Source organism: Papilio machaon, chromosome 19, assembly GCF_912999745.1.
Source record: "Papilio machaon chromosome 19, ilPapMach1.1, whole genome shotgun sequence".
Classification (NCBI taxonomy): domain Eukaryota; kingdom Metazoa; phylum Arthropoda; class Insecta; order Lepidoptera; family Papilionidae; genus Papilio; species Papilio machaon.
In genome coordinates, this window is record NC_060004.1 from 4405368 (window position 1) to 4433074 (window position 27707).

The window sequence follows — 27707 nt, forward strand, 5'->3', positions numbered from 1 at the left end:
TTCCACTAGACTTAGTAGGATTTATAAATCAGTCAGATTCTACTTCTCTATATATAGATTTTGTTATGATCTAACTATAAATTGTTGTATTAAATCATAATTATTTAGAGCAATGACATCAGACCCACCTGTATACCTAGATACGTTAACCCTGCAAGAGCCGCAACAAATGTGTGGTGCATGTCATGTCATGTACGCAGGCGTCATCGACCCAATACTATCGTATTTCTTGCTTAATTTTTTTTAACTAACTGATGAGTCAGCAGTGAATATTATCGCAATAAGTCAACGACCCCAATCACGTTCGTTCAAATTGTAATTGCACAATCATTTTTTACATAAATTCATTAAAATTGTCTAACAATCAAAATCATTATTTTTAAAAAATAAAATGTCATTTTACATTTAGATTCCAATAATTTATATTAATATTTTCTTGAGATTTTTATTGCATTTTTATTTTGATTGTAATTAGAAAAAAATACAACTTAGTTGCCTTCAAAATATTTTTTCAGATAATTATGATTTGTTTTATTTTATGTATGTATAGGATCTACAAAAGCCTTTTATAAAAGAAGATCGGGTTAAGTGGTAATTTTTTTATTGTTCGTACGGAACTTTCCAAATGATAAATAAAAAATAGAGACGTGAAATAAACAATCTAAAAGATAATGTTATCTTAATTATTGCTTCCGAATTAATCGATGCATCATTATAACCAAAAGTAATTAAACTGATGTTAATAACTATTATAGAAAACCACAAAAAATAAGCATTAATTCTTTGAATTAAAATAATTGTCATAATTTTTATAACTCTCTGGTTTTTACTATTTGTCAAACATTAGAATCACTACAGATGTAAATAAGATTTTTAATTCCTTTCCTTTTATTCTTATAGCTTCTGTAAAATAAGTGACAAACAATAATTTGCATGAAAATTTCTAAAAGAAAAATGTCACAAAAATTTATTTAAATCTTCTCTGGAATTCTGATTAAAAACGCTTTTATATTCTCCACAGAGAGAAGACCTAAAGTTACTAAGCGTCAAAGCTATGAAGCAAATATGCCACGTTCAGTAGAGCGAAACTAGTCAAATTGCCAGGTCAAAGAGATATACGAGATAGATCATGTCACCGACCAATTGTGAACTTTGAGTATTAACAATTTATGATGATATTTTAGTTCAAAATTTGGTGTAACTTTAATGTGTAAGCGAGTGCTGAACTAAGGTTATAAATAATCGGTGATTTAAGATTCTTCTATTTCTATTATTATGAAATATTTATCTATTATTTTAAAATACAAAATTAAGAATTGCTGGTCATTGTAGGTAGACTAAATACTGATGTCAAATGCATATCTGGTTCAAAAGTCATTCAATCTTTGCAGGAGATATTCTATTAATTTTTTTAATGTGCAAATGTTTATTTTAACCTAGAATTCAATTAAAATAATAGTTGTTGAGGAAACAGGACTATTTGGACGTAACTATATTAATTTTACGTATTTAAATTTGAAAACTAGTATATTTCTACTCATATTTCTTGTAATTTAAAATAAAAAGAAAGCAATTCAATCGATCGTATAATTAAATCCAATAGGAAAAATATCACGAACTAAAAACATCCCAAATTTTTTCCTTTTATTTGTACTTCCTGCAAGAAATTTGAAAGGAAAAAATTACAATTTCAAAAATGTTTGGCCTCGCATCGCAAGAGGTGTCCAATGAACTATGAACCTCTTGTTTGAACTTCGTATGACCCTTTGACTGAGCGATGACTTACTAAGTAATAAATATATACTGAATTATAACAAAATTAACTAAGCAAATCGAATTGTGTTACTTAAAAAAATTGGTATCTTTTACTGAAATTATTACAAGAGTCACATTTCTGTCGAATTAGTAATATACTTACGTGTTACGTAAAATATTTGATAGAATTAAAAAATAATTTACCTTTAAATTTTAAGTATTATCGGAATCAAAAGAAATTTGAATATTAATTGAGTTTTCATTAATTTTTTCATTTTTACTGAAAACGTTAATAATTTACATTAAATTAATTTATTCATAAAAAAACTTCAATTTATTTTATCTAATACACCTAATATTAAAAGGATAAAAAACTTGTTCGTACTTTTAAAGACACATCTTAATTTATTATGCGTTCAATTGTTTTTTTAAATTTCGAATGTTAAATTATCCACAAGTAACTAATTGTACGATTATTGTATTAACGTAACATCAAACCTGGACACCGGTTAGCAACAGCTTGTGTAAATGTTCGTTAAATTTTTAAACGTAGGCATCGTATATATCGAACGTTGCTGGCCAATACGAATATGATAAAGCGATTCGAAATTCAAATCGTGTCAGAGTATTCGCGAATTGCATCAACAGCAACGGGCCAGTGTAACTGGCTAGCTAGAGAAATGCCGTTGAACTCGCAGATTCGGGGTTCGTTGGCCGTGTGGCCGCGCAATCTCCAGATAACGCACCAAATCGATCGCAGATTTAGGGACTATCCTAACTTATCGATAGCTGTTAGTCTTATCAGTGTATTCTACAGATAAAAATTACTTTAAATAAATTAAATTCGAGTGTCGTAAGTGATCATAGATTAAAAGACATAATAAATTACTAAAGATCGATTTGAGCTTCATATTAATAAATTGACCAATTATTTACGCATTTGTCATGATGTTGGCTGTTAAAAATTATAGCATAAAAAACTGTACGACCGTTATTTTTTTAAGTGCACGACATCCGCCAACTGTTATTGCATGCGAATATGTTTTCTTAACAGCGCCTAAAAGTTTCATCACGGAAATACATTGTTATTAACTGCAATATAATTATAATATAACTAACTAGCTTTAGCCCGAATTAAAATTAAAGAATTAAAAAAAAAGTAAGTACATATCTCACAAGTGCCAAATTTCAATGTGTTAAACTATCGCGGAGTTATCGAGTAAATTAAACGTATCTCACAGCATCCGTACACATTCTCGGGATCATAGGTAGCTAAAGTGTTCTTCCAGACAGTGCATCTGTACCAAATGTATCACATAAAAAAATCATTGAGATCCATGCAGCTGTTCAGGAGATACCTTCTAACAAACGTTCATCCATCCATCTATCCATTCAAGTTCGCATTTATAATATTAGTAAGATTATGATATTAAAATACAAAAAACGTTTCGTTTCATGAATTAAATATTCAACATTCCTTTAAAATTATCATTTCAAATTTTAAGTACCAATATTATGTTCAATATTTTAAAACAATTTTCTGCGTTTTGTATTACGAGTAATTTGATCCGTTGCATTTAATATAAATACACTTTTGATCAATGTTTTGTATTTTTTTAGTTTTTGCCATTTATAGTACGACTTATCGTGACTTCCTGAGACGAAAATCCCCTTTTAAAACATATTGTTATCTCTATTTTGTCAAAGATAATGACAAGGATGACGATATGTTTTATACTGAGATTTTTGTTTCAGAAACCAACGGTTAACATGTACACGGTCATTCATCTCGTTATTATGATGAAATCTGACGGACACGTTATGACGTGTTTTAAAATACCAACATAATGTTAACTCTTATTTCAATCAGTTTGACGTAAAACGAGTGCTGTCACATTTTGTTTGCAATTAATTTTTATCCGACATAAAACGTCTCAAAGCTTTTTAACTAATAAGTATACACAAACAGGAAAACTCGTCGTCGTCGCTAGTAAATCAAACAAGAATACATCGAACCGACATTTTTGTTTTTGGTTAAAGTTCAAAGATACGACTCTTCAAAGTCGTAGTCGAAAAAAATTAACACTTTCATTGAATCTCCTAAAATTATCAAAAGCACTTATCAATCAATTTACATGTTCTCCAGCTGTAGCCAGTAGAAATTATCCTTATTCTTAAAATACTAAAACCAACAATGAATTTTTTTTGTCTTACTCATTTTAACTATAATATTTTCTAATTTGACCATTAAATTTACACTAAGGGACATCCTGAGTATTCGTCTCGATTATGAAACTCAAGTGTGGCAGTTACACTTTTGATGCTTACACTTCTCATTAAATCTATCTACATCTACACTAATATTAAGAGTAAAGATTTCTATTTTTGTATGTTACGAATAAACTCAAAAACTACTGAACCGATTTCAATTTTTTGCCATTTGAAAGCTACGTTATCGCTGAGTAACATAGGCTATATGTATTTTTATAGATTTTTATCAATTTCGCGCAGACGAAGTCGCGGACAATAGCTATCTTTGATGAAGTTATAAAGGGTTACAATAGTGTACACCTTTTTATTAAATAAAGAAATCTACAGAATTATATGTATGCCATAAACTCACTAGTAACAATAATTAAAATACTCAAGAAATTTACTTCTAGCAACTTTATGTTGACGAGTCACGTGATTGTTTTATTTTTAAGTTACAATTAATCTTTGTTCCATTTATTCCGATTCCTTTCTGTAGTTAAGCCGGCTACATACCTTCAGTTCTAACTGTACATTTCAACTGTAGCTTAAGGGGTATAGCCTAGGCTTTGGGGCGATAATAGAAGGAAAAATTACAGTCGAGTATATCGAGTAATCAACGCCTACGGATTGTCCCCATTCGCGTGATCTGTAGGAAAGTTAAAATAAAAAGACAAGGAACAGAGAAAGAAAACTAATTACAACTTTTCTAGTGACACAAATATATTCAAATTATTTCTTTTTTTGTCAGTCTTTTATTTAATTAAACAAATAAAGATTAATCTGCAGATAATTTGAAAATCTACAATTCAATATAACAAAAATGTGAATGATTTTATCCATCATTGTTCAAATGAAATACGACTAAAATAAAAGGTATATTCGTTTATTATTAGTATCCACTTGTACAAGGTAATGAAGTACAAGAAGTCCGCCGGTAATACTCGCTAAGGAATGTTCCGATACGACATCCTATAAAGTACATAAATACGAGTTCTTAAGTATATTCCTTTACTTATTATAACGTTTATAATGATAACTACTTACCATCTACATCACTACTATGATTAAATATTTTTGAATTTAGCCTTAAAAATATTTCACCCTTTGTAATAATTCCAAATTTCCATTATTTTAAATGGTTTTTTTTAAATGAATTAAAAATATAACAATTTTAAGTTCCTAAACCTATACAGTAATTATAATCTTTCGATTATACGTATTAACAATCAGGAGCTATGGAAGAAAAAAATAAAACGATGTAAAAGGGAAGCGTCTCGCGCGCGATAAACGGAGGCCGGTTCTTCCAGCCCACGTGGTGGGTCAACGCCTGCCCCACTGCGCACTCGGGTTCGTTGCACGCCGCACTACGCACTACGCCGCCTGTACTGTGTACACGCACACAACACAACTCGAGACGCAGGTGACTAATTGTTGAAGGCATTTAATTATTAGTTAAAGGGAAATCGAAGTATAAGTTATTATTGAACTGTCGGACTCAGAGTTGTAGTGATCATTAAAGGAAGCCCTTAGCGTAGATTATTGATTACCAAAACGGTCCAAGTTGACACTTTGGACTCCGCGAAAGAGCCAGCTGGGCCGATAAATAAAGTTGAGTGTTTATAAATTGGTGAAGAAAGGGACATGAATATTGCTAGAGATGTAGAGAGTACCTAGTACATACTGTGCTGATCCTCCGTAGGAAAAATGAACCTTTTTACTTTGTAATTAACACAGATAATAGTATCTAAAATGTAATTCAAAATTACTATGAAAAATTTGGCGAAATTGTGAGTTACGATTATTTACGTAGGAAGATAGCTCCAGCGTGGGATCGTTTCTGCTCATGCGTTCTATCCACGATCCTACAGCTAAAGATCTATACTGACTGCTTGTTTCCACCAATAGGAAATACAGATTAAATTGCTACATTTAACTTCGTAAATTCCGTTCATTTTAATAACATATCTCCCCATCTCTACATTTAATTATATTAATGAGTTGTTTATATTTTTCTTTCATAATAACAATTGGTATATAATAATATACAATTATAATTGTTTAACATAAAATTGCATGTTCTTCAGTTACTCGGATTAATTCCCACTGTCTGAGTATTAATTAACTGTTGCTAACCGTGTAATTATAACTGTCATTGTAACGTTAACCACGGATCTAGCGTGGCGGGGAAACAGTTAAATGTCGGAACACCACATTGCAGTTTGTTACGGGACATATTTAAAACGACACACCTTTCGTGCTTTCTGAGAATGGAAACACTGTTTAGTAAGATTTTAAATGTTTTTAAAAACACCATCCATTTGTATCTCTGCATAATGGTCACGTTAAAATACTGAACTTTTTTTTTTTTGAGTTTTTTAAGTCTTTTTTTCTCTGGTGCGATATATTTATCAATATAATGATTAGTGATATATCGAAATGTATAAAATTAGACGTTGAAAAAGTTGCGTTGCTATTCACATTTTATAAAGAAAGTTAAGCGGAAAACTGTGACAGTAAAATTAATGACGTGTAAATGCGGTCGTTAGGATGTATGAATGTTAAGTTACAAGGCGTTGTAAGTGAGATTTTGTATCGTAAAATATTTTTGTTATGATTATCATTAAGGTAGTCTATTTCCGTATGTAAAGCTGTAGATTTCACTTTCTTTCGTCAATTTTTTCAACAAGAAATTATAGTTTAAAACTCTACAATTATCATTTTTTATCTTAGTGGACATATCTTTACATTCTGACATCAAAATCAATGTACAAAACATATCGTCATCCCTCTCAATATCTTTGACAAAACAGATATAACAATATGTTTTATACAGGGATTTTGGTCTCAGAAAACAATGAACATTCCATTTTATATCATGAAATGATTAAAATATGACTCTAGTATTCTCTTAAAATCGAGGAATATCTAAACTTTAAATTCTTACGTGTCCTAAAACTGCTTCTGAACTTATTTATTAGAAAATTTGTATACATTTACTGTGGTTGACTATAAATTTTTAAACAAATAAAAACAAAATACTAACGTTTTTTTCATACATCTGCATTTTCTTTTTTGAATTACATAGTGAGATTTTTTACAAAAGAATTTTTCATGTAGGCTTTGTTTCTGTGGGGTGTTTGCCACTTATCAGGGGCGGACGGTCCCCGCCCTGGGAGACGGCCTTCGCCCGGTCGTTTGATGACCCCTAGAATTCTAACTAGGGTTGTCACCTCTTTGAAATTGACCTGAATTTTTCGACTGGATTCTTAGAGCGTATTCTGTGCTACGGGTGCTATGGGTTTTTCATTGATTTCTTCGGGAGTAGGAGATGTTAAACAAGTGACTGTCGTTTTTCTATTCGTCGAGTCATAGTTATTTTTTTGTTATGGGCCTTGTCAAGAGTCGATAGGTCAATGGTCGTCTTTTAAGGCTTGTTGGGTCTACGTTCATTGAGAGTTAGCAACCCTAATTCCGACCCAACTTCACCCTGTGATATATTAGATACGAGAGTAATAAATAACGAAACAGGGTAGCTTCAAAATCTGGGCCGTCTGCAAATTAGTAATTTATTGTGAATATGTTACAATATACGAGTAATAGAATCAAATCATTTTTTTTGTACATTAGTGTTCCTAAACTGCTGGACCAATTATGACGTTTTTTTTAAACAATATTAGCAAAACCCTAATAATTCTGAGGAAGTTGCAAAATGTTTGCGTTTTAAAAATATAAATTTTACTAATATTATAAATGCGAAAGTTTAGATGGATGGATGTTTGTTGGAAAGTATATCCGGAACGGCTCAACGGATCGTGATGAAATTTTGTACAGATGTAGAACACATAGAGTCTGGAAGAACACATAGAGGTACTTATTGCGTTTTTTCAATTCCGCACGGATGGAGTTACGAGTGACAGCTAGTAATGTAATAAAAATGCGTTTAAGTAATAACAAAACTTTTAACTTGTAGGTATACCTACCTATGAGTACGATAACATAATTTGAACTTTGGTAGTATAACGAGTGCCGGGTTCATCTTGTGTGTAAAATTTATCTTATCAGATTAGGTTAGGCTCTCATGGTCACACGTTTCACATTCCCCTATTAGGCTTAGATGCTGTGTAAAATTCCATTCTGTTTCGCACTCTGATGACGTCATCGCTTACGTCAACGGCCGGGAGTCGAACCCGAGACCAAGGTCGCTTATTTTAGCCGCTCATGACAAATTTACTTCGATGCTAAAAATAAAATGTGTGTTGTGTTTTGTGGGCAGTGGAATATTGTGAAGTGCGTTGCTACTGGGGACATAGACCCTATTTAAGAACGGAATATCAGCGTATAAAGAAATCAAGTGACATTTTTTTCACATTAAGGATATATCAATAAACTACTAGGTATGTGATATGCATACTAAAAACTTGATTTTTTCGATATTTGGCAATATGTTTTAAAAAATGTTCGCTTCATTTGTATAGAATATATATAAGCTGATTAGTGACAACATATAAGCCATTTTGACTGAAAGTCTATTTAACTACTCCAATCAAATAAACAATAAGGTGCACATGAACTTAATACCAGAATCATTGTTGCCAATTTGCGAAAAATAAAGCAAAGCCAGTTCACTGTGGTCATGTTAAAGGCTAATCACACACGTTAACGACACACCAAACGTTATCAGGCCCAGTGTGTACACAGCTGTAAAATAAATCCCTAAGACCTATGACAACAAGGTACTGGCCGACGAATTTATAACGGAAATCGTATCACGACCGGAGGCCAAATTATACTGGTCCCTCTTATTTTGGCACATTCAACTCCGCGCGTTCGATGACCCGCTTTAGAGTTTATCTTGTGCGAAATTTACGCACTTTTACGTAAAAAAAATACATTAAATTGTTCACGAATTTACTAACACGGTGATATATGATAATATTATGTACCTACTCCATTTTATTTATGAAAAAAAAAAAACAGAAAAAAATATGCTTTAGGAAATTTGTACGTTGATAAATATTGTTTAAAAATTACTATACTTATTCTTTTAATAAATAAAGTTTTTTGTCCAATTTAAGCGAACGAACTTTGATTTGATATTTTATTTACCTACCTAATACAGTTTAGAAGTACAAGATGAGATCATTGGTATCCAATCGTCTTATTCACCGAAGTTAACGGCTAATGTCTCATCGGGCGGATCTGCATAAGCAAGAATTGAACCCGGTAGCCCACGACAAATTGCCCCCGAGCGCAACAACACCCAAACATTGGCATGTCGTTCATTAAACTCCGCTTGGTGTAATGACCGACCGAAAAATTCGTTCAGTTACGCCTCATGTTAGTTGTATTGATTTTTTTAAGCTCCTACTCACCTCCTATGAACACCACAGACGTTAGACGTTAATACGTCATTTTAAAGGGAATTTCTTTAGGAATCAATTTCATAGAATTTTTTTTAAAAGATCTACTTTATTTTACATAATAATTTAATTAAAAAAGACGTATGGTTTTAAATCATTCAAAGCATTAAAAAAATAGCTTTAATAGTTAAATCATTGTGTTTTATAGATTAATTTGAATATCTACGGAAAAAAAAAGAAATAAAAAGTAAATTTATATCTTTGCATATTGAAAAAGATAGAAAAATTTACAACATTAAAATCTCGTAATATCTACATTTAAATGAGTGGATTTTAAAAAAAACCCGCTAAAAAAAATAGGAAAATGGCGTGAATGCGAAAAAATAGCGAAAAAGACAGATTGTTTTCGAGCGAGTCGTTCGGGTGCGTGTCATTCAACTTCGCTCGGTCGTTCGTTGACCCTCGAGAATTTTGGCAGGTCAACGCCCGGGTCGCCGGCCGAACGGGCCGTGTATTTATAGTGATGAAGCGAGACGGAAATACAATTTAAACTTATGTTAAAACGAGTAAGGTGTATCGACACGTGATGATTCGCAGAAGAAAGCCTTTCGATAAGCCCGCAAAGTATTTTCATTGTCTATTATTAATCAATTAGTTATTTAAAAAAAATAACGCAGATAACTTTATGATCTAAACTTGCTATTTATTACCTTTAAAAACTTTTTGATGATACAAGATTTCATAAATATGACCTTGTACTTTTAAATAACTTCATCTACAATCAAATTCATTAACCAAGTAGTTGTCGAGCGCTCGTTTTCAATTTCCAAGTACGTAACAAGAATTCGATTTCAGCCGGCGTATCAATTAATAGTTACATACGATAGCGTCAGGCACATGTAGACTTCGTGTACTATCAAATTAAACTTTTGGAATTACATTTATTCATTTGTTTAATTTCCAAAGAGTTTCTACTACGGCACCATTTGTAAAAAAAATCATTTTGTCATCCTTTTCATACTCTTAAAGAAAGTAGAGATAATATACATCTGTAAGAAATGATTTAAATAACAACAGAATATACGTCATTCATTCAACTTTCCTATCATAATCGACTGCCAATGAAATTGTGGTCAAATTGCAGATTGATTTTTTTTTCTTTTATTTGAAACAACTGCATAACATCACTACAGTATACAACCAATTTGACACTATACTCACTTTACATAATAGTTTATACAATAACAGTAAATAACACATAATAATGACTAATAAAAAAATTACATAGTTAAACAGTGCAAGAATATATATAAAATAAAATTGCATTAGTAAGTTTCGTATATTTCTGGTTCGGACTTTGTACATTTCCTGTATTCATTCATACTTTTTATGATCCGCACTCTTATCAAAGAAGCGATAGTTATTTCTTTAAGATAAAATTACTTACATAGGTACATTTATTTATAGAACGCTTATATAATTATCAAAGACTAGTTTATCTCGAAGTTTTCTTCTAAGAATTATTAATAATAAAAAGGTTTACATTGAACTTTGAATGTCATTTCAGTTGCATAAAACTGTCTGTCTAAAAACCCCTACAATGCTGGTGATCTATAGTTACTATATATTATACTACTATTCTATTTTATATCCGGCAAAAAGCCAATTCGCTTCGTAAATTAGTGGTGCTATAAAAATCACTCACGACTATCTCTGTCACAATTATAGTCTACAATGTAAGATGTAAGATGATGTTTGCGAACCTAGTGTTCAGTGCATTTTATAAAAAAAAAAAAGAAATTATTAGCTACAACAATGACAATATAATCACGCACTTGACCTAGAGGTGTAGACAGAGACCACGAAACCCTTCCTTCCATTCCGGTCCTGACACACCTCTCTCGCTTCTTCTACATACATGTACGCATACTTGCTTGTCAGTGTAACTAATGGAAAGATAATAAAATTCGTATTGCGTCTTTAAAATTTGTCGCTGTACCAAATGAAGTCTACATATTGACGGAAAAATCAATTGCAATTTGTTTAAATTTTTTCGTTACTCATAAAATAGTTTTTTTTTAGGTTAAATCCGAAGTAAAAAAAATGCTATAATGAAAGGAATGAACTGGTAAATATTATCACTGCGCAATAACGTAATAAAATAAGACAATTAATAGGTGAACACAAGTCCCTTTTCCCCTTATCAAGTTCAACGAACCGGGATACTCGAATTTTACGAACTTACTACAATATCAGTATTGTTAAAACAATAAATCTAAGGAAAGTAATGTTTAAAGAAAGTAAGAATAGAAAAAGTCCATCCCAATCTATTGTGTTTTTAAATTATTATTTTTTATTTTGATTTGAGGTCATTTTACGATGGTTTCGTTGCTATTCATCTTAGCTTCGTCAGAGAGATGGCATTGGCCTTCGTGATGGCTCGAGGAAATTAATCATTTCGGGTCTCCGGCTTCCACAAGGGTACTACCCGAGGTTCCTATCTGATGATGTAACGTTCAACTGTCGCACTCAATATTCCCCTAAAAGTCGTGTGCAATCATTATAGCTTACTATAAGTGTTCCAATTGAAATCCACAGTCAGAAACGATTAATAAAAAGTAATAATTTACTCCTCCTTAGTAAGGTTGGCAACAGGCAGGCCATAAAAATTAAGCAAAAAAAAACTTAATGTCTATTACCCTCGTCGACCCCACCTGAGTGGGATAAGGCCAGGAAGATTATGGTGATATTAATAAAAAAATATACTTTCTACTTATCATCAAACAATCATGTCAAGATTCCCTGCGACTGCCATAATAGAATATTTTGATTTTATTTGATTTTTTAAATTAATATGCATTTTAATTGATATTTTATTTGTTTGAATGATTAGAGAACAATGTTATCATTAGTATTTGTTATATGTATGTACATATGACCACTAGAATTTACATAAGATAATGTTCCATCACTGCGACGACGTTAGTTGAGTTAAAAATCATTGATTATACAAATAGACTGGCTAATGTACAATTGGGTGGTCTCAACAAGACTTTGGACATTTTTTAAATACGATATAGGTATACATAAATGTATCTTACTAATATTAGAAATGCAAATGTTTGGATGGATGTTTCACGGATCTTGATGAAATCTGGCACAGATGTAAAACATAGTCTACAAGAACACATATGCTACTTATTAAGTTTTTGTTTAATTCCGCGTGGACGAAGTCGCATGCGATAGCTAGTCATCCAATAAATGGATGTTTTAAAAGGTTGTTTATTCCAATAGCTGAGTAAGTATTTGTTAGAGAGATATTATTGATTTGTTCGAATGTGTATTTCTTTATACAATAATTATTTTGCATGAAAAAAGCTAAATTAAGCTAAGTTAAGCTAAGTCTTTCAATTAAAATAAAGACATGAGACATTTTATAATGCTGACAGATTATTACCCTATATTATTATTATGATATGCGTAAGAAGGGGGTAAATACATACAGATATGACGGCTGATAGAGATGTATGGAGGAGTAGTACATACTGTGCCTACCCTTCATAGGGATACGAGCAGGTTGATGATGATGATGGCAGATTATTACCCACCGAAAAGCAAGTAATGTAGGTCTAGGTATTTTTAATATTCATTTTCGAATAAGTAGCGTATCTTTTTACGAGATTTAAAGCATTATTAAGGAAAAGAAAAAAGATTTCTTTAAAAAAGATACTCAGATAAAATTATGTAAAATATTGTTTCACTTTTTAATTGTTACCTTCTAATAAATCGGGTAAAGTTTTGCAAAGATACGAAAGTTCAAATTTTTCGACAATTGACACTGTATGAAATTCCCGTCTGATCTCGACTGACCTAACGAAATACAGGTCAAGGTCATTGACCTATTAGCACTTGCGCATCGGGAACGTACTGTGTATCATTAATTAGTCACAAAGGGCAATGACCTAGAAATCATTGTGAAACGATTTAGCATTAATTGTGGCACACCTCCAGGAATGATGTGTCAAAATAACGCTTCTGCAGGAATTTAATTGAAACATTCCACTGCAATACAAACATATTGTCATCTCTTTCATTTACTTTGAAAAAAAACAGAGATAACAATGTTTTTGTATATGCGTATGAAAGTTTAATTTGTTGCTTTGGCTTCCATATAATTGAATGTTTATTTCAGTGTTTTACCATTTTTTTTCTTCATACAAAATTATGTTGTTAAGATTTTTATAGGAAGGGTTAAATAAATAAAATACACATAACAACTGAAAAATGATAACCCAAAAAATATACCTACTTAATGACGTGAAATTAATACGTAAGAAAAATGAATTTGGGGAAACTGATACTTGTAATTTTTCGGAAAGGAAATTATTTACTGTGTATATGCCCGACATATTTAAAAAAGAAGATAAAGGATAAAGAGCATGTACGAGTTTTTGCAAATCATAACAATCTTAATAATAGGGTCCGATTACGTGCTATAAAACAAATTGAATCAAAAACATCAGCCCAAATGTATCGAGAGCGGAAAGTATCAAATATGACACTTTCGTTACGACAGATATTTTTTTCGTATCAAAACACTTGATCAATACGTCGTTGCTGGGACCAACAACCGCTGGCAAGGATCAACGCACTCACTTGACACCTAGACACGTACCCTACTTGGGAGCTGATCCGGTCAGCGCCATCTGTTGTCCGGTAGCGGAACTACAGGTCAAATGATACTCAAGGTGAACGAACTACATTGAAAGGTGATTACAATATGTAATTGTCTATTTTTGGTGGTGTACTCGTATTGTATATCACAATAGTTGTAATTGAATTCATGTTTACTTTCATGTTTGAACATAATAGCGATCGTTAACGAGTCGTAGCTTGAATATAATAAATTCATTCGCCTTTTAGTTGCGTTTAATGATCTAGACAGTTATTATACGAGTAGCAGAGTGGCGCAGGACTTTTTGTAACAATTGCACATTTTGATTAATGGTTTGACCTGTTTTATAAGCTAAGATAAGATCTATTCTAAGATTAATTGATTTTTTTATATAATTCTAAGAAAGGAGTCTGTACTGCAGTCAGGTAGGAATGCCGAAGATTAGAATTTAGAAATATTTTTACTTTGACATAATCACAGAATTATGACATAATTTTTTTTTTTTTTGTAGATTCGGACATAAATTACACCTTTGTTTATCCTTGGTAGGGAATAATCTTTTACTACGGTAAAGGTTTAGTATGTAATAGCTTAGGTATCATATTTGAAAGAGATACGTAACAAACAATGTGAAGTCGAGCTAATTTTATTGAAGTTGTACAAATTGTTCGTAACAATGCGGTGAACCCAATTTAAAAACGTTACAACTAAATAACTTTGAACTTTATTGCGCTTAGCAACATCGTAGAAGACATGAAACAAACTATTCCGTTACTTACATAAGTTCTTGGAAATATGACTACTGACATGCATAATTATTACATTTCAATGCCATCTTGTATCGGTTAGCCGCACTAAAGTTCAAACTGCCAAACTGAGGTGAACGACCTTCGCGACACCAGCTTATCTCGCATTATGGCACTCTTATGACGCATTGATGATTTATTCCTTTTTCATAATGTACAATACAATGTATATTGTTGAGGAATTTAAACGTAATTAAATGCACCTGGCCTTTGTCTTGAATAAAAATAACAATAACTTTATTGTTTTACTAATTCATATCAATTAACATATGTTATTTGAAATGAACATATTAAGTGAATAACAAGTGTTTAGCCGTTGCTTTGTTTCTTGAAGAGGATATAGTGTTCCGGGTAACAAACCATTGTATGAGAATACTTGAAGGCAATGACTTATGTATCTGCAATTTGTCAGATCAAAGTTGGGCGTAATTTATTGGCTCGCAAGAAGCCTTGGGCCTTTAATACACAAGGCAACGTAACCATGTCATGTGAACTAAGAACCTTTGTCGTTAAATTGACAATTCAGCAAGTCTAAACTAGGATCATTAGTTTTGTAGTGTATAGTTTCATATGTTCTTCTAATATAAAGTGAATGAACATGTACAAAAAATATATATAACTTTGTATGTGAAAAAACTAAGTTACTTAATGAAAAACGATTAAGTGTATTCAAGAGCTTGTTCACGTCATGAGTTTTTAAAATTATGTCGCGTCCGTTCTCTTAAATAAATATATTTTGGTCTAGACTAAATGACCCAAAATAATCAGACCGATCGAAAAGATAAAGTCTTATTCATTTTGGATACGTCACTTGATTTAATCAATGTAATATTTTTGGATTTTGAAGTCAAAGTATGTTTATTATAAATGTTGGGAAATATTTAAATTCCTATTTTTATTTAATATTTAAAAAAATTACTTTACAAATTTCGAAAGCATCGTCGTTTCACGGGGTTTTTTTTTCGTTTGTTATTCCTCAATTGATAGGGATGATGATGATGTAATTCCAGCTGATATCGGCCACGGCGACTGTTTTCAACTCCGGTTTTAAAGTCTTATCGTGTATATAAAATTGCGATTGTGATGTATTAGGATTGAATTGGAATGAATGAATTTTAAGACGCGGTAGTCTAACTCAAATCAATTCTCGTGTCACAGTTTTCATTCCCGTACTCCTCCGAAACGGCTTGACCGATTCTCATGAAATTTTGTGAGCACATTCAGTAGGTCTGAGAATCGGCCAACATCTATTTTTCTTTTTTTTCTTTTTTAACTGCGCGCGGATGGAGTCGCGGGCGACAGCTAGTATAACTTATAATATTTTTAATTTCGAATGTTACTTTAACTAGAAATACATCCAATTAAAAATACAATACTGAATAATGTTGAATACCACTTAGATATTGGAAAAAGGAAACAATGTTAAACTAATTTCTTTATACGAAGTTGTGAGGAGTGTATTTTAAAATGGCTGAACTAAATTCGAATCTTCACTAACACGTAATAACATTTTCAGTTATTATCAACAACTTTACTACTATTGAACAGCAAATACGTAAAGGCTTTAAAACTCAATCGGTTAATTATATTTTTATACCAACCGTACAATAGATAGTACTACAAAAACAATATCGGTAATCGGTCAATGCACGATTAGGGAAGCAGTGCAGTCATATTACAAGTAATTGATAAAAAAATGTGACATAATAAAAATGTTTAGACATTAATACAGACGTAATAACCTACCTCCGTAGCGACATCTGTTAGAGAAATGTATATATTTAATTTCACATTTGATTTATTAAGTTATATAAAATTTTATGATTTTTATGTTATGTAAGTAAAGATTAAAAGTAAATGTATTCACATAATGGAAATTTGTAAAAATATAATATTACATTAAGGTAGCTACTGAGCACTAGATGGCGCTGTCACAAAATGTAATTCTCTCAAATTTTCGTGGATTTTATTATTTAAAACAGTCGACTATTCACCTAAATATGTATTTAATAATGCTTTTATAATTCATTCAAATATGTAATTTAAAGGAAAGTTGAATTAACACGAATAATGGACGTCAATTTACCTATAACATACATATTAAATTACCAATGCGTTACATTCTAAGCAAATGTTTGTTCAATTTTTTTTACTGCTTACAAATGCTTAGATGAGGTTGAAAACGTCTGCTAGAGCGTGCTAACTCTTTGTTCCACAACTCAATTATTTGTAAGCATTATAATTAAACCAGTTAGGTGTGGCCGGCATGCTGTGTAAACATCAAAACCGTCCCGCCCTTTCAAAACACCCCAACAAGGTTGAAGGTCATATCACATTCTCTTCACAATGAAAAGGACCCTCGGTACTCTTATGAATTTTGTCTTAGGTAACTCTCCTTATAAAATATGCGCTGGACCGCCTTTTACACCGTAGCGTAATTTCTTAAAGTGTTACTTGCTTTTGTACCAAAGAAAAAGATGAATTATTTTATTTAAACATGCATTTAAAATTGGACAATATAACGTAAAGTTTATTAAACGTTCTTGTGAAAAGCGGTACCAGGCATACCTTTAAGATACTACTAACTACTACCACAAAATAGTGTTATAATCAAGAAAAAATATAAGGCAATTATTTTTTCGCTTTAAAAGTAAAATCGATTATAATCCAAATGTCTTGTATAATATTACAATATTATTACATCATATATTTTAGAAAGTTTTATCATTTATGCATATAGTTTGACAAATGTGTCGATGAGTTAGAATTTCGGTCTTTGTGTGTATTGCTTGCATTAACAATAATTGTTTAAGACTTCGTAGAATATGTGTCACTGTGATTTAAATAGAATTAAATGCGCATTGCACAATTGGAGACGAAAGTAGCGTGCAATATATGCAGACGATGCTATGACATGTCCACACAATAAATATAAATTTGAAATTAAACTAATTTGAAGGCTTGCGGCAAATTGTTCGTGTATTGTGTTTCGTTGGAATGTTTTCAAGCATTTTAAACCATGAGTCTAATTAAAAATAAGGTTAATTTGTAGTATTCATGTGAATATTATGAAACTATAATTACTTTTGTAGTATTATTATTTGTAATCAATTTAAAATTGTAACATTTTAAATAGTATATGAGCAGTATAAGGAATTCGAGCTAAATTACATAGATTATGAATAAATTGGTGGTGTGAAAACGGCCAGTTGTGACCTTAGCATTATCAAATCACAATTTAAAAAAAAACAAGCCTTAAAATTTCAAAAAAATAATAATTAAAAACAAAATAAACCGGTTGTTGTGTGAAAGTGGCCAGTGTTCGTTGCGCAACCGCGTTGTCAGGATTATCGCGAGTGTAGTCGTGTAGTGTTGTGTATGCCAGTCGTGTTGAGGCGCGTTATGCGACTTGTGAAAGCTTGGCTCGCTTCACCGTGTTATGTTTAACGCGTTTAAATAATAAAGTAATTGGAGCAAGCCGTATTGCCTTTACGATGGCAACCAAATTAATTTACAGAAACGACGAAAGAGAATTTACTATCTTTTTTTTTTATAAATGTCGATGTTTGCATGTTTGTGCCGTATGCGTACCGAAATCAATAGTCAGATGTCTTAAAAAAAAAAATTTTTTTTCACGTTTGACAAAACTTTATGCCTTGAATTTCAGACAGAATTTTGACATTTTTTATATATTCTTTAATTTTATTATTATTTAATCCGATATATTTAAATCTCTGGATATTCAGCTTTAAAAATAGCTAAGAATTTTCTTACTAGTTCCGTAGACTGTTGAGAGTAATGAACGAAATTACGCAACATTTTTATAGACCTCACTTAAAATTAATGAAGTTTTCAGTTTTTTCCTCTTCAAAGTGTAGGCTTCACAAGTGGAAATTACTGGATGCGGAATTATATTTTTTTTAAATATCGCATAAAAATCTTACTTAAAAATCTGTGATTACAGTAAGCATGCAGTAGCATAGAGTAGTAATATTGTGTAATTTAATAAAATTCATTATAAATTAGTACAAAATTATTGATTTACCAATGAACTTAAGCAGAATCTCTGCGTTCATATCCCATTTCTAAAACCACACTAAGGGACGCTACTAGTGTAGGTTTAACTGTAGGTGCAGTAAGTATTTGAACGCAACTGAATCACACGTCAGCATAGTAACAGATCTCGTGCATCCGTGTACTAAGTCAATAAACTGGCGGGACAATGCACTCTCAGTTGGAAACCATAAAAATATACGTTATGTAGGCCATTAAATGGATATAAGGTAAGGAAGTAGTATTAGAATATGTTCCCGTTTGTCCCACAAAATGATTATCACAAAAACTGACAACTTAAGAACTAAAGTAAGTTGAAATTTTTGACTTATTACTCAGTAAATCTTGACCAAGTTGTCGATCAATTTCAACTTTGCAAGGATTTTTTAAAACTTATAAAACACAAATCGTGTAAACCAGAAGGGTGGGCAGAGATTACCAATTTCCATTTGACGCATTTCTGTGAATGCCATACTCTTCGATGACGTGTGCTTTTTTCTTCTTTCTTTCTATATAAAGGCAAACAAATATGCCTTTGTCTAATGCCGATCTAATTTAAAAATGTAATCCATTTATAAGTCTCAAGTTCAACAAGGCAAAGGAAGTAACGCACGTGATCACCTCAAAAAGCGAACAACTGGAGCGAAGGTCGCCAAATCGACTTTGACCTCGAACACACAGGCCTTAAATTCAAGGTCACTGAGGTCAGATTAGGGCGCAGCCCGATCTTGCCCAAAACGCGGGCTGCGACCTGGCCCGGTCTGCACGACCTACATCCGATTTGAATTTGAGGCCGACTCGTGAACCGATTTCGTATCGATAGATGGCGTTAATATTAATTGAGTGAAATTTAATAAAGATAAACCCTTGAAAGTACAAATTAAGTAAAATATGATAAAATTTTATCTTTCCTTTAGGAACAGCCACTTCAATTTTATATTCTAAGCATTTTAATTTAGAAGGTATGAAACTCACTTTTCTTTTTAGTAAGAAAATAACTTAGTGCGACTTTGCCCCTAAAGAAATTTTGTACTACATTTACGAAAAGAGGGTATTGTATTTAAAATTCAAAACCTCTTAATACTTTCATACAAAGTTAGACAACAATAAAAGTACAGTCCAAAAAATATGTCCAAATAAATTGACGTATAAATTCTATGTGGATTTTACGTACTCTGTAAAAACTGGAATGTATTCAAACTATTGTTATCATTCTGCGGACCCTCCATCCTGAACGAAACTAAAGAAATCAACAAAGGGAAATAGCTGAAGGGGGCTTTTCAAACAGGCCACGTGGCTCGTGGAAATGGGTTACCTCGTATCGTTTTCAAAGACGCTATCGCCCCTCCCTTATCAGCATTAAGCGAATGAGAGAGACAGCATTATGAACTAGTGCCGTAAAGTAACGCACCCTAAGACTACGAACACTATGCGTTTAACTTTTTGAGGATTTTCTAAAAAAATATGATATCTCATGATAAGTAGTCATCAAAATTTTTTCAATATGATATAAATATTTTGTGACGTATGTATTAACTAACTTTTGCCCATGACTTCGTCAGCGCGGAATTAAAAAAAAAAACAGGATAAATAGTAGTACTATGTGTTATTTGTGACTATGTTCTATACCTGTGCCAAATTTTAATAACGTATTCGTATGCAGAAAGTTGCTGAGTTATAGTAAATATATCGAGTAAATTAAGTTAACGTCTCCCACGGGTATCGTACACATTTCTAGGATATTAGTTAGCCTATGTGTTCTTACGGACTGTGTTCTACATCTATACCAAATTTCATCAAAATCCGTATCGCCGTTCTGGAGATACATAGCAACAAACATTCATACATCCAATATTCGCATTTATAATATTAGTAATATAAGAAGTAAGATAGTTAGATAAAAAAATTACTTTAAATTAAACAATGTACAAGCACAAAGTACTTGTGAATTGGTAAAACAGACAAAATACCTCGAAATAAATATAAAGTAAGAACATTTATTGTTCTTTTGTTCTGAAATAAGTCATTGTATTAGTAGTTAAAGCCAGTCCTGTTTTTATTAAATATAACATGGCTACTATTCTCACAACGCGATATCATTCGATTCCAAAGTAACTTGTATTGTACTAGTGACACTAAACGAACCTACTGACACACCGATTTGTTGCAGCACTATCTATTTGTGGTTATTGTATGTTTTATCGACTATTATTAAACAAGTGTGTGTGTGGGCTTTTCAATTTAGTTAACAACAAAATAGATGCACAGTGTATATTTTTGAAATAAGCATTTGATTTGTCTTTCACAGTGTGTTAAAGAAGAATTCCTTCTACGGAAATAAATTAAAAAATATGAATAAAATATCTTCAAGCTTTAAATGCGGTACCACAGATAAGACAGACAGGAAAATACTTTATTTTAAGAAGGCAACCTTAGTAATAATTCTAATTGGTATGGCAACAATGTAAAGGAAATAACAGTTAACGACCCAGATTCACTGCTGATTCTTGAAAATTCGTATTTTGTTTACTTTATAAACAACAAATATTAAATTAGACTTAACCCAATCGTACACTAACTTTGCTTTAAAAAATAATTTGAAAATTAAAAAAAAATGTAGTCGAAATTTAAAAAATCGAAATTTAAAAAAGTAAAGTCTATTCTTCACTAGTCTATGCTTTTTCACTCTCGGAAGGAAAAATTGTTGTCGATGTTAGTTTTATAAAAAATTTATACATAATTTGATATTCTATCAGATTTTATAAGAGTGAGCGGCAAAGGGTCTTGGGTATTTGTTATGTCGTCGTTAGTACGGAATGCACGTACGAAGAGAGTGAACAAGCGGTATTGACAACTTACAGCGTAACATCTAGTGAAAAGAAATTATTTGAATTTAGAATTCATAATTTTTTTTTTAAATACTGTTACATTTTATTTTATTAATTTAAAGGTAATTTTAAAGGTATTTTATTTGTTTCAGTAAGAATCGTTATAAAATTGCAACTAAAAGAAAACTTAGAATCCGCTTCTAATTTGAGAATTAAAAGTTTGAAAAATAAAACAACATAATTTTAAATCATTATACATTATGTATGATATGTTTTTTTGAATTCACATTTGCAAGGCCTATGTTCAGTTGTGAGTTGACATACTAATGTTATAAATGAAAAAGTTTGGATGAATGTTTGTTTACTACTTATCTCCAAAACGGCTAAACGGATTACGATGAAATTTGGCATAGATGTAGACCAGTCTAGAAGAACATATAGACTACTTACTATGTATTTTTTTAAATTCCGTTCGGTCGAAGTCGCCGGCAAGAACTAGTAGATTAATAAATCATTCTTTACCAATCGTGGTAATGAATGTCCACATAGAGGGCTAGCTTTGGAAACCTAAAAGTAAACAAGTGTTTTAAAGTGGTCATTTAAGGAATTGTAGATGTTGTGTACAAGTACTTTCCTTTAAAAGGTTTGCCCACTACGAGTATTTATAGTTACGTAACGAACGTACAAGCGCTTTCCTCCGGCATATTTTAATGTGTGTGTTTTTTTTTTTTTTAATTATAGCTGACCTAATATTTTTTTGCTTTACTTTTTTTTCAATTAAAACTAAAGTTTTTAATATTCAAATGCCATGCTGTGGACATTGGTAATGACTGAAGTTAGAAAGCTATACGCTAGTTCTACGTATATTAAGCAAGTGAAGTATTTTAATACTATATTAAGTACTCGTAATTATAAATATAAAATAATTGAAATGTTTTTCCTTGTAGTAATTTTATATATCTGTTATATCTAGCGCTACTTATAATTTTTTCCGGAGTTTCATACACATGTACATAGAAATGTATGAAAGCCGAATGTTTAAAAAAAAATTCTCCCAATTAGATTTGGAGACAGACAGGCAACCAGACAGGCAAACAACAACTTGTGCACCGACCCCACGTGATTGGGATAAGACCAGGGAGGTAATGATGATGATGCATGAATACCGACGTTTTCATATAAAACTGTGGACTTCCTGCATTGACAGTTGTAAAACTAGATATTGTTTAAATTTTTTAACGATAACAAAAGGGATATTTATGGATATAAGTATCACCAGTAACGGTTTTAGCTCTACAAGACCTCTGGGCGAGATTTCTACGGCGCCCTCTTTTTTTACCATGCCTTTAGGGGGGGTTTAATACGGTTATGTGAAACTACATATTCCCACAATGAGATAGAATGAGATATTCGCAGATTTGTGACGCTCTGTTTAGTCCAGCGTCCTGGGCGGCTCAATCACGCCCTATCCTATCGCCGGCTCTGTAACAGCGCAGTTCTGTAGTAACATTATATACCCATATTAAAAAAAAATCTTTACTTTTTATCTCACAATATCCAATAAATAACATCCCTGATATAAAATAAAGCATTACAATGCTCGACGTCTACATAAGTTTGTTTACAAAGTTTTGGTTTTGAGTTGGTACGAACTATAAGTACATTTTGTGATGTGCAGACGATTGTGTCATACTTTAAGTGCCCGTACGCAGGTTACGAAAGCCAATGCGTTACATTGTACAACGATTTTATCTATTACATAGAAACCAAGATACGACTCCCTATATCAAGTAAATTGTATGTACTATCGGCTTTCTTATTAAAAATATTGTTATATTATGTATGATAAATTTTTATAGTGAAAAGATTACTAATATTTCGACTTTTCAAAGTGTTTATATAGATTGTAATGTTATTTAAGGGGATAGACATAATAATTTTTGCATAAAAGACCCTCTATTAAAAATTACAATCCATGTAAATTTTTTTATGAATTTAAATAATGAATAGATAATTTAGTTTTATACATATGCCTACAATTTTCATTTCCTTTAGATTAATCTTTTTGACTCAACATAAGTAGTACGAAATTAAAATGTTAAATTTGATTAAGTAACTTAATGATTTATATTTAAATACATTTCACATGATTAATAAGTTAATTAAAAATAACCGCTTTAATTATTTTTAGTCAAAGAAAGCCGTTTCGTATTTCACATCTCGTTAAATAATGTATGTTATAACAACCGTTACATCACACAACTTTCGAACGGGGAAAATTTTCGTATGCGCCAAGTTGTGTCACAACCTCAAGTAAAAAAATTGTCATATCAAACCTCGCGACATTCCAAATAAAACCTTTTTTTTATTTCAATTCATAAAATTCCTCACTAACACACATCACTAAAACTGGCCGCTTATGATTCACAGCACACACCACAAAAAAAAACAATGCTTGTTTTTTTTAAACGCGGATATCTAATTTCGAAAATGCGCGCCGAATTCGTAAGGACCCGCTCACACCGAGATGTTGCAAGCGGGCCATCGAGGGAACAACTAGGAAATGAACACAGGCGCGTGGCACACCACCAAGCTTACCCACACTCGAGCGAGTCGTATACATGCACACTCATGCATGTATGTAACAAGGTGCATGCGTTTTGACAGCACATGAGGGCCTATTTATAGACCTAGATTTGTTTTATTAACATTAGTTTTAGAACACAAAATAACTTACGCACATTTCGACAATATCCCAACTGAATACGTTGAATCAAAAAATTTTATATCATCACGTTCAATTTGAGTAATATTTATTAAATTTAATTTCTTAAAAATTAATGTTACTTAAATTAAATGTCAAATTAAACTTTTAGTACAGAAACAATGTAACGGTCTTATCAGAAAAATGTTACATGGCTAAACAAGAACCGTTATTACATAACAGAACGAGAGAAAGAGATGTTGATAGTTTTACTGTGGTGACAGAAAGGGATGTACGATATTGTGTAACACAGGGAAAGCTCTATGCTTACTTTCTTTGTAGACAAACACTATGATGTCTTTGATTTCCCGATATGTGTGAGCTGGAAAATTTATGTGTGAGTGTCTTTACATTTTTGCGTTCCGTACAAAAAAGCTTAAGTGCACGAATGTACTCTTTCAAAATGAACTCTGCACTGTAGTCGCGAATATGAATTTTGAGTGTTATCGCGATTGCATTAAAGTCGATTTTATTTCGGAACACGCAAGCCTGGCAGCTTTTTGAAGGAGTTCATTGACACGTGGTTTGGCACGCTTCTTGAGCCTACTTATTTTTTCCACTATGACATAGGCTGAAAAGTTCACAAAAGATGTGATATTTTCACAGAACTAAAAGTGGGGCATGCGTACTGGGATTCTGAAATTTTGATCGATTTTCCTTAAAATTAAATAATGTATGTAGAATAGAATTTGATGACAAAATGACAATCCAATAATATTGTGCTGTTAGTTACGAGAAATGACAAAATTGAGGTCATGTGTAATAAACTCGCCATCGGTAAGGAAAATAATTCAGCTACTTCATGACAGAGGGCGCTATTATTTATTGTTTGAATCATACTAATTTAATAAAAATAATGTTATAATTAAATTACAGTTAATTCATTCCCGATAATAAAAAACAGTTGAAATTTGAAAATGCAAAATAAAGACAATTTTTTCCTTTGTAGTAATTATTTGGGGGTCTTAAAATACTTTGATATTAAAACAGTCTTTGGCTAGACCACAAAACGAATTTTGAAATACTAAACTCTATTTTGATATAATAATTGTTGAGCTTTGTCTCAAAATAGATGCTTATACTGTAAATTGCTATTGCATCACACCGGAGGAAGTGAAATAACAGGCATAATATTTATATACCTATCTCTTCCCATCGCTATATCCTTTTCCTTGTCGCGCATATGCAACTCTCCATTTGAATCGCGGAAGCGAGCGACGTACACTTGTACTACTCTCACTTGGAGATTACAGTTATATCCGTCTCGCTCGTGAAGGCAACAGAGTGCGTTGACCTGTCCTTGTTGCATTAGTGTGCAGCCTTGCTTTACAGTTATACTCACTTGTTTGTATGTAGTAAACGTGCATCGTAAAGTACGTTTCACACGAACTCAAATTTTTACAGCTCTTTCAAACATCTTTGAAACTAAATATTTATGATACTTGGCATTTATTAAAAATTCTACAATTCAAACCTTTGTGAAGCATTACTCGTTCTTACCTGGAAAATAAAAATAATGATTATCATTCTGTTATTTATTAGTGACATTTTAAAATATTAAAAAACAATTTATTTCAATTTAAAAATATATCTTGTAGTTACACAAGTTTGTCAGTCAAATAGCATTTTTATAACTTTAAATGAAACCAAGAGTGCTAACAATTCATACAAAATATCGTAAAATGTTTATGCCTTCCCCCTTACTTTGCTATGGATATAAAAAAGTTGCGTCAGAGTCCATAAAAAATGTCTGCGAGGCGTCAACGAGCATTACATCACTGTTCGGTGAGTTGCGTTAGTGTGCGTCACTCACACACACGTCACTCGTCCACACGTGCTGTACACACAGTGTGACTACAGCCACGTGTGTGCGCGGCCTAATCTTTTGTGGAATGCGGGTTTCATACCTTAATGAGTACTTTTTTAAAAGCGCTGAAAAGGGAAAATTCTTTGGACTGCCTCTGGCTTTCAGATTTTTTCCTCTTTACTTCTTTTACTACTATTTTATACATGGCAACTCATTTAAATACTCGTTTATTTTTTTTAATTTTCATATGCCTTCTTTTTTTGAGAAAATGTACACGGGCAATTTAAGTATTATTATTAAAGATCTCTTAAGTTTTTAAAACTTGAAATATGAAGCTATTTCATATTTTTTCATTTCATTTATATAAAATATTTTAATATTTTTTAGTATCTTTAAAATATTTTTTTAATTATAACATTTAAATGTACGTTAAACTAAATAGAAAAAAATGGCATTTAACATTAAGGTAATATAAAGGTTGAAAGATTATCACAAATAATCGGATATTCATATTAATTTTAAACGACAAATTGTATTTGTATACTTTATTTTCAATGTAATTATGCTTATTTTCTCACAATTAGTAATTTATTTTGTAAATTAATAGAACGCTTTTGTCTCTTTCCCATAAACTACAATACAATACGAATTAATGAGTGACGTTAGCAAATTTATCTTTTATAAAAAAAAAACTCTTTTTAAGGTAAAGGAATATTAAATTTCCAGCCAGCATATTTGAATGAAATTTTTACCGTCATTAAAAAAGTTATTCGAAATTCAAAAAATAAATTTTTAAAATGTGCGAATAATTACATACTGTGACGTCATACCTTTGCATCTTGCGATTCAATCGATAGACTTTGATAATAGTTTACTGTTTGTTACATAGGAAACGAACCTGACCTATTACAATATATTTGCAACGATCGCTATGACGTGCGTTACGTGAACATATGTACATAATACATAATACGTATATACATTATTTGTATGAACTATCTTTTTACGCACATATATGTAACTATGTGCTATGCTTCTGTTATTTCTAGATCGTTATGTACATAGACTATGCAATATGGTTTACATTTACGGACTTATCTGTTGCTAACGCAAAAAATAGATTATAAATACCTGTAAATATTGTATTATTGCTTTTATTTTAAACTATAAATCTCTATGGTATAGAAATAAACTCTTTACTGTTTGATGATTAAATTAAATTATAAACATCTTTTTAATTTTTAATCTATAATTTCCACAGAAACTTTTCATGTATTCCCCAAAACGATAAGCTTGTGCATAATAACAAATATTTTATTAATGTCATGTTCGGAGTTTTTTTTTAACTCTTCGTGCAAACATGAAAGGAGGCTAATGACCTAATTTATGTAACCAAGCGCGGTTCG

General features: G+C 31.5%; 1 protein-coding gene across 5 annotated transcripts in view; it reads right to left on the minus strand.

Moving 5' to 3' along the window:
- Nucleotides 1-27707, minus strand: part of LOC106715277 (probable nuclear hormone receptor HR3) — a 99876-nt gene that overhangs the window by 24863 nt on the left and 47306 nt on the right. The window contains exon 1 of one of the 5 annotated variants that reach the window (XM_045682666.1): nucleotides 25969-25994. The exons of 3 other annotated variants lie outside the window; for them this stretch is intronic. In XM_045682666.1, the coding sequence (XP_045538622.1) occupies nucleotides 25969-25981 (13 nt within the window). In that variant the 5' untranslated portion in view covers nucleotides 25982-25994. Of the gene's footprint in view, nucleotides 1-24066; nucleotides 24294-25968; nucleotides 25995-27707 lie in introns of those variants that run through there. One more of the 5 variants, XM_045682665.1, reaches the window with a different exon arrangement.